At 42.9% G+C, this 9,171-nt stretch overlaps 1 protein-coding gene across 5 annotated transcripts in view; it reads right to left on the bottom strand.

The window, feature by feature from the left end:
• Positions 1-1,064: 1,064 nt before the first annotated feature.
• Positions 1,065-9,171, bottom strand: part of BBX (BBX high mobility group box domain containing) — a 258,252-nt gene continuing 250,145 nt past the window's right edge. For 4 of the 5 annotated variants that reach the window (XM_046658686.1, XM_046658685.1, XM_046658689.1 and 1 more), the window contains 3 exons: positions 8,747-8,944; positions 6,609-6,795; positions 1,065-2,425 (listed from right to left, as the gene is read on the bottom strand). In XM_046658686.1, coding sequence (XP_046514642.1) covers positions 2,338-2,425; positions 6,609-6,795; positions 8,747-8,944 — 473 coding nt within the window. In that variant the 3' untranslated portion in view covers positions 1,065-2,337. The remainder of the gene's footprint in view (positions 2,426-6,608; positions 6,796-8,746; positions 8,945-9,171) is intronic. The other variant, XM_046658688.1, reaches the window with a different exon arrangement.

The raw sequence follows: 9,171 nt of genomic DNA, 5'->3' as shown, positions 1-9,171 counted from the left end.
CCACTGAGGTTTAGGAAAAGCAGATCAAGTAAGATATTAATCACATAGAAAAAAGTAATCTTTTGTTTTGCTTCTTTTTTAAAAAAGGTCCCATGAATATACAGCAATCTCTTAAGGAACTCTAGTGAAATGTAATCGGAGGACTGAAGGAGGGTGCTCTGGCAAAAATAGATCTATTCTAATGTGTTCTCTAGAATAACAAGTTAGTACCATTGTCAAGGCGCATGTTCTGCACCATACAATTTTTGTTGTTGGTTTATTTTTTTTTTTTTGGATTTTAGCTAATTATAATTTTTAAATCACTGCTAGCAAGTGGTCCAAAAACTCCAACAGCCACCAATATTGGGACCCAGCAATTTCCAGACATTCACTTTGTGTTTTGAAATTTAGAAAACATTAATAAAACAGCATCAGAGTAAAAATACTATGCTAAAATCCGGGGCGGCTCACCTGGTTTATTTCTACGTGAATGGGGTTGAACTTTCACCTCTGATTACCCTGCTTACTAATTCCCTCTTCCTCCAGGCCCACAATGAACATGCATTTGAGGACACCATTCCAATGCTCTGCTGCCCTCTTTCCCTGCTTTGAAAAAAACAAATCTCCATATTCTTTTTCGATTCTGTTAGTACGTTGTACATATTTTCCAGCACCGAAACTGAAGTAATATCTACAACCATGAAAAGCTAAACCTAAGTCAGTACTAAGAGAGTCATTTTTTGTATGGCTATTAGGTCGAATTACGATTAGAAAAAAAAAATCATCATTACAATTCAGTCAAGTATAAATAAGAAAGCTAGATAAAACCTTGTAAACTGTCACCATTTAGAGATCTAATTCAAAAGCTTCAAACTCGAACTAACACTATCAAAATTCCGCCAGTTTGAAAACCAATAAAAATTATTGCTGGAATCCAATGATTAAAATTTGGTAGTTTGTGCTGCAATGCAAGAGTGGGGGAATACTTTGTGCTATGGAACAAATACCCTGTAAAATCTGTAGCCTCTGACTAATTTTGATTTATCACTTTGCATCTGTTGCTAGGAAACAAGACACCGTGAACGTCAGGTGGTTAAGTCAATATGTTGAATGTTCTGAGCCAGTTAATCCACTTGGCACTGGCCTGTGTATGGTTGGTTTTATGCTCAAAAGCAACAAAACACACAAAGGAAACAGAAACTTGCAGGTGGATCTCTGACTGGGAGCCCCACTCTGGTCAGGCACACCTCCCTCATTGCTCACTCAGTCCCTCCCTAACCACACAAACTCAAATGGCTCTAAAAACCCGCAGCGCCCATCAGGCTGTGCATAGCAATTGCTCCCCGTCCAGTCTGTCTGGGATGGATGTAAAGGTCTGTAGCTCACAGTCCACATGAAGTGAGTGTCTTCAATGTGTTCAGAATAGTGAAGCAATACTAAGGTCACTTCTGAATAATATTTTTCTTTTTTTGTTTGTATGAACGATCCATTGGTCACTTCGACCCCTGTGTAAAAAGAAAAGAATCCTCGAGGCATGAAAACATCAGGCATCTGTAATCTGCAGGACGCTTCTTCCCCGGTCTGGGAAAATATTTGCCACAATTTGCCCCAAGCAAATTCTTCTTGGTCACTCAAGGCTAAGAAAAAAATTCAGCTTGTAAGAATTGTAAATTTTTTGTCCTCTCTTTTTTTTTTTTTTGCCAGCAAACTACCACTCTGGTGGCAAATAGAAAAGTGCAGAATATATGGACCACGAGGCCGAGCATACACCGCTAACAATGGTACATCTGCCTGCCCGCGCTGCTGGAGTCTCTGGACCAGGCTTTTTAATATTATTCTACAATATAAATGTAGGTATAACCTATTATATAAACCATCTTAGAACTTAAATCTGCATGTACAAAAAAGACTAAGAATGTCTAATAATAACTAGTGCAGTGCGTCAGTTTTTGTTTTTTTGTTTTCTGTTTTTGTTTTGAAAGAATAACTAGGTAATATACGAAACTAGTTTCACACTCTCTGGTTGGTAAAAGAGATGCTGAATGAGCTACACTAAAGGCAGCCTTTTACCAAGTTACCACCTAAGACCGTCAAAAGCCTTCAATAGAAAGCAAAGCTCCAGGATCATCCCGTTTCTGCTCATTATCAGACAGATAACATCACCCTCAAAGACTCTGGGTTCCGAAAGAACAGACCGGCCCAGGATGCTAACTTCTGCTTCAAGTGAACCTGGGCCGTGGAGGGGACAAGCACTTGTGTGCAGTCTATATTTTCCACCACATGGACTCACTAGCATCCCTCGGGAAAGACAAGGCTAGGGAGTAGGTAAAGCACAATGTTTTACAAGGAAAGGGTGCTTCACTGGTCAGCGCAGGAAATAAGGACAGGAGCCTGTGGCATTTCTTTTGGCTGTCCATCATGGGTGAGCGGAGTCGACCTCTGACCTCTGCAAAACAAGAGGAAGAAAAAGAAGAAATCATTTAGAGTGTGTGATATCAGAAATAGGAGAGGATGATGAATAACCTATAAAAGCTTTCCACAATCTCGTTTAATAGCTACCGCCAACTTCTTACTTAGGCCCTTGCAGTAAAAGCGTTTTTGTCCTTAGAGCTTCTTTCTCATTTTCTCCGTAAGGATTTCTTACCTCAATTGCCCTCACCAACTCAACAACATATTCTGTCCCCAGTGGACCACACTCCATTTTGTAGAGACAAAACCTGAAGCACCAACCGATGTGGGGAAATTCCCTAGGAAGTGGGAAGCTTTCAGTCAAGGGCTGTGGTTCTGGGACAACAATCTGCCTCTGGATCCACTGATATTAAAAAATGACCTCTTTCTTTCCTTGACTTGCCCAAGGGGAAAACTCTCCCATACTTACTGATAACCTTCAGGCTCATTTCTTAAGACAAGTAATAAACTCAATTTAAAACTAAAGGCTGATAAAAATGATGACCCCTAAAGAGAGAGAGGTGGACTGTGACTCTAACAGGATGAATGAAAAGCAAACACTGAAACCCTCCTGGCTACAGAAATGTCTCCCAGGCCTGTGGGGAGAGAGCAGAGAGGGCAGACAGCAGAACCGACTCTGAATTTTAGAGGCTGAGAAAACCCAGTCAACCTGGGCCAAAGTCAACATAGACAGAGAACTAACTCCAGACAAGACTAGAAAATTCACGGACATTCCCATCATTGGGATTGGAACTATGCCGAACAGAGCTGATTTTTCATTCAGCTTTTGTTGAATGAGGAGGAAAAAATAGGATTTACTTCACGGTTCTAAGGGAGCTGTTCAAAATTCCTGGTGATTTCTACAGAGCTTCTTATTCTAAAAACGTAGGACTGGGCACCTTCTTGACACTCCCTGTAGCAGGCCTACCGAGCCTAGACAACCACTCGCTGCTCTGGCCGACAGCAGTGTGCAGGCACAGCACTGCGCTGACACACAGGATGTAGCAGCAATGTTTCCGTCGGTCTGACCGTGTCCATCCAGTGTCTTCTTCAGATTATGACAAACAAAAGGTGCTACTTTAAAACTCAAAGTCTATCTGCTCCACAACTATCTCCAAGATTTTTTCTCTTCGTGCAGAAAAAAGAAAAGTAATCTAGACAAATTACAACATTTGGGGATTTCAGAATCCAATGATCACTTAACAGCCTAAGATATTAGGATTCTAGAAAAACAAAACATGTGTTACAATCAAACCTCTGGATTAATCTGTTTATTCATGTGGGGAGGCTCTAAGCAGCACCTGTTCAATATGTTCAACTCTCTGTTCACGAAATGAAATTAAAATGTGATTTTTTTACCTTTAAGATTGAATATGTACTCATAGTGCAAAAGTGAAAAGAATTTTAATAAGTATTAGAAAAAGAAACACAAAAAGAAAAAAAAAAAGAAAGTGAAAGATGAAAAGTACAAGGTAAAAAAAAAGAAAGAGCAAGAAGAAGAGAGAAATCAGGGTGAAAGCCCAGGTTCACTGATGGAAAAAGAAACAGAGTCAGAAGCACGATGGAGAGAAGGCTGTGGGACCGCTGGGTCCAGCTCCCAGGAGAGGGATCGGGGAGCTGCTTCCTGACTTTCCATGACCTGATAGATACTCGCTGAAGCAGCCGCTACAACAAAGGCAAAGATACTGGAGTTCAAAGGCGTGGATTCAAATCCTGACTCAGTTGAGCTGTGCGCCCTTGGGAGGTTCATTAACCATCCGCACCATCATCAAAAGGAGGCTGAAAAGATCCACCTGGCAGGGCTGATTTTACGAGTAAGTTCAATGAGCTCACCTCCTTATAAAGCTCTCCATAAATAAACAGGCTCTCAACAAACGTTTACTCCAACTTCCTATTTCCCGAATTTTGCAGAAGTGCCTTTCCACATTGGGTTTCTGAACCTAATATTAAGATTTCTTGTGGCAAGAATTGCAGGTAATATATTGCTACCCTTCACTCTGTTGACCACTCTCTAAATTAGGAACCTAGGTGAGGCCTAAGCGATAATTAATTGATGTGCAACCAGGTACAATTACATTAAGTCTGTAGGTAGACGGCGGGCTGGTAGCTCGGCTTTAACAGCTAAGGAGGCAAATTACAACTAAGAGTCTCCAGGGGGATCTGTCTTTCTAGATATTAAGGACACTGACCCTTTGTTGGGTGGATAGTAAAATTCTAGTAAGCAATATTGTTCTTTCTAACGGGAGGTAATGAAAAATACCCAACATACACCTTTCCTCACACCATTTTTTCTATGCCTGCTAGGTAACAGGCAGCCCTCCTTCAAGAACACCTCATTTAGTCATTCACCCATTCATTTGTTCACTCATCTCATGATATAACAGGAACTAAGGAAGCTGGAGACATGAAGAATAAAACCAGTGCTTTGCTTTCAAAATATACTGGAAGTAGACAGAAGCATGAACAAATAATTACAACTCAATGTGGCAGCCGGTCTAAAGAGGTGTGCACAAGGAGGGCAGAGGCTTCAGGAGGAGATTGAGAGACGGGGACAAAGAATAAGAGATGGAAGGAGGTGCAGCAGTTCACCTGAGGAGGATGCACAAAGGCAAGGACCTGGCCCTTCTGCACGGAGCAGGGCAGGGAGGAGGGGCGGTGGTCAGGAGGGCGGGAAGGCTGGCTGAGGCTCTCTGCTGTCGCAAACTGGAAGTCGTGCAAAGCTGGCTGACGCCAGTGGTGCGACCAGTCATGTTCAGAAGGGAATGCTGGCAAGGGTGACTGTGGCAGCCTTTTCTGAGCCCTGAATCATGATTCCCCCTCCGAATTCTTACACTCCCTCCTATTTCTACAGTTTATGGGGGCACTTAGTAACACTCAGGCATATAGTTAATTCCTACTGATGCGAATGAGTTTGTTCTCTGCACTCGACCGGTAAAACACCATGAGTGGAAGCGTCTGGGCGTTATCTCCCTCAGAGACCCGAGCAGATTTTAACAGTGTCTGTCAGCATTCACTTGCCATTAAGCATTTGCAGTGTTACACATGAAAAGGAATCTGGCTTCTTGGAAATATCTAGGGGCTATTTGTGAGGAAGACTAGAACTGTACCATGACAGGTGAAGAGCAAGAAGCAGACAAAGCTTAGCCCAGGGCTTCCTGAACCTGGGTGTGGAAAAGGAGAATGGAGCCCATCAGGTGGTATTCAAGTTGTGCAGGATGTCAAGCTGTTTTGTACTAAAGATGGAAAGTCTAAGAAAGCAGCTCATCTGTGTGTAATCCACTTTGAATAAAAATATGAAATACCCAAATTTACAAAAGGCTCTTTTGCTTTCCCAAAGGATCCATTAAGTAGCAGAATATCCAATTATATACTTAGAACTTAATATATTTTCTGTGGGGCTTTATTGAGTTTAAAAGGTTTTCACATCTATGATCTTGTCTGATCCTTACAATTTGTGATTCTTTGGGGACATCATTATGCTCTATGTAAGATGAGAAAACTGAGAAACAAATTACTTTGTAGGAAACACAGAGAGTTGAAGAAAAACCCAGGCCTTCTGCCCCCGGTGACTGAGTCAGATGCCATGATGCCCCTTCTCCTGAACCATACTGTCTTCTTCGGTTGGTACAACCACTGCGACCAACATCATCCTCATGGGGGTGTTTACCATGCGCTAGGACTGTGACATTAGAATTACTCCACATAACATCACTATGAAATGAGTACCACTTACCCCTGTTTTATAGAAGGAAAAACTGAGGGTAGAGAGGTTCAAGATCTTGCAGTTTGCAGGTGACAGAGCTGGGACTCTACCCTAGGTCTGAGATGTGACTCCAAGCTCATGCTGAATGGTTAGATAATACTGCTCCTCTGCTCACTGAGGCTCTTCATGGAAACAAAGCTTAGCCACAGAATAATATATACAAAATAAAATGCTTGGCTGACTATATTTCCCCACACTGCTAATTAATCAGCACATATACTTTTGTTAACACGTCACATAAACAAGAATGGTCTTGAACCAAGTCTCATGAACCCCAATGCATGGTGAGAAATCTTACAAGTCACGTCGGAAGGATGATTCGGGTTTCCACGTCTCCTGCTCCGCCCCTGTTCCATGGGAGGGGTGAAGTTGAACAGGGTCCCCAGCACCCCAGAGGAGAAAGGTGCTGCACACTCACCTGTGCACATTCTCCATGGCGGCCACCTCAGCCAGCGCGGCGAGGCTGAAGAAGGCAGAGACGGCCGGCATCTCGGGGGTGCTGCTCCGGGTCTCGGCGGCCTCGGGGTTGTGGGAGCACTCGTCGTGGCAGCCCACCTCGGCAACCTTAGGCAGACTCCTCTGCATTTGCTCCTTTGGTTTGTCATCTATAAGGAAAGGCAGATCCATCATGAGAGGATCACTCTGCTCTCTCCAAAGAAGGGACACAGAGAAAACTGTGCCAGACAATGTGCAATGAGCTAATATTCTTTACAGTTCATTTTTGTCATCCATCGAATGTTAAGGCTTTTACAGAATCTCTCCCAAAGGAATAAAGCTCTTTATTAAGCTCAATTGCAGCTGTAGGCAGCACTGTGCCCGGAAGCTGGGCTCAGGAGCTGTGTTTTACCCAAAGTCAAAGGATAGGTCAGTCTTGGAGTGACAGGGAAAAATGGGCTCTGGCCAAAATAAAACCCAAGGGACTTGTGCAGAGTGGCCTGTGGATGCTGTAAAAGAGCCCTAACATCTCAGCTGACCAAACACTTCTGATAAAGCCATAGCAGGCCCTTCTATGGTGACTGGGACATTTGGTACGCCCAATACCACCGCTTAGGATGGCCTACACCAATCCCAACGAGAGTGACCAATCCCAGTGAGATCTCAAGTTGCTATTTTTGCTCTGAAGACCTACTGGAAGGAAGAGAAGGGGTCCTCTGGTATTTACAAAGAGGTGGCTGAAATGCTCTAGGCAAATACACCTGCTGGGAGTGAGTACACTTTCTTTACTATGTAGCCATTATGGAGAAGGAGGAATCTTTATCATAGTTTTAGAATATTTTAACTACAGAAAACAATTGATAAAGCCTGTAAATGTCTACGAAAGTGCTTTGTGCTTTTCTACATGAAAGGGAAAATTTTCTAAAACCTTTCACTATTCCTAGAAGTGAAAATGAAGCTGTAACCATTTAAAAAATGAAAATCACAGAACAGAACCCCGAGTGGAAAGGGAAGGAGGGAGGGGCCTGCTGGATGAAGTATCAGGAAAACTAGATTCTAGGCTTCATCCTACTTCGACTTAGTAGTTCAATGGATCCAAAACCAAAATTCCCCCTTGAGCTTCATCTCTTACACGACAGGGTAAAGTTGGGGTCTTCAATATGCTTTATGGTTCTAACAATCTACATATGCAAAACACAAGAAAAAGTGCCCAGAACTCACTAACTGTCCTCTAATTCTACCTCAGCAACCAATGAATCTCTATTAACTAGATTAACCAATCAGATATGTATAAATATTACTCTCAAAAGACACTCAAACATTTTTTCTATGTATAGAAGTCATTACGGACCTCTGACCTTTTCCTGGGGACTGGACTAGGGTGGGGGCAGGTATGCTTCCTTCAGGGCTGACAGAATGAGATGCTGGAGGTGCTAAAAGGCAGAAAGGCAACAGCAAAGACCACTAATGCTCAGATGCTGTAGCACCCCAAGATTTGAGGGGGGGATGCTCAGTGTCACTCTTTGACCCCCATGGAGGCCACCAGAAACAGCAAACAGACCACAGGCCACGACTGAAAATGGAAAAATTTACTGTATGTTAAGATCTGGTTAAAGATTAGCCCAGAGAACTCAAGAAATCCAGAAGCATTCTCAGGCTCCCTTCGTGGTCTGAATCAGCTTTACAGGAATTGCTGAATGCTTTCCAAGATTCCTTAGTGCACTGGTTTAAATACCTGATAATCTGGCTTGTAGTGGCTTTGAACCACAGAGAAACATGACTCATCCAGTATTTTAGGAATTTACTTGATCAAGACTGTTTTTGTGCATGCTGAGAAAGGGAAGGAGAAGCTGATAGACCCCAAAATTACCTTTTCTTTCTAGGAATTCCAGATAGGCCCTTGGAAAAAGAGCTATGATTTTAAAACATCGACTAAAACATGTACATTTGGAAGTCTATAGAAACGTAGTTCTAAGGGAGATCCAGAGAGAGAAAAGGTTACTCTGGCCAAACCCACAGAACAGACCCACTTTCCAGTGAAGACCCACAGTTGGCTTAGCCACTCGCGGGCCAACATGGCCATGATGATCACTTGCTTGCTCTAAAGCTCCATCCTCTTACCCAAAGTACCTCCTGCTGGTGACACCCGGCCATCGGCTGTCCTGACAAGGTGTGTGATCTTGGTTTTCCTTGCCTTTCTCTTTTGGCTGCCCACCAAGGGTTCTTGCGTTGCTGTTGGCTCTGGAGTGTTGGGAATGGATGGGGCATTTTTAACCTTATGAGCAGGCTCTGTGGTGTTTTTGTCTTCTGAAAATATGGCTGAAACAGGACAAATCATATATAGTTACACACAAAAACACAAGGCACCATCATTGCTCTTGGAAGGAAGCATTTCTAAAGGTCTGACCCATCTGAATGGAGAACTTACATTTAGAGTTTTCAAAGTATTGATGAGAAAAGAAATAAAACATTGCCTAGTGAGATATGTAATGAAGTACCCCATGTCAGCGGGGCTCTGGAAAGGGCAGTTTTAGGTACCGTAATTC

The sequence above is a fragment of the Equus quagga genome, chromosome 4 (genome assembly GCF_021613505.1).
Source record: "Equus quagga isolate Etosha38 chromosome 4, UCLA_HA_Equagga_1.0, whole genome shotgun sequence".
In the NCBI taxonomy this organism is placed as follows: Eukaryota; Metazoa; Chordata; class Mammalia; order Perissodactyla; family Equidae; genus Equus; species Equus quagga.
The sequence above is the reverse complement of the archived record's forward strand: the minus strand, read 5'-3'. Positions and strand labels throughout refer to the sequence as shown.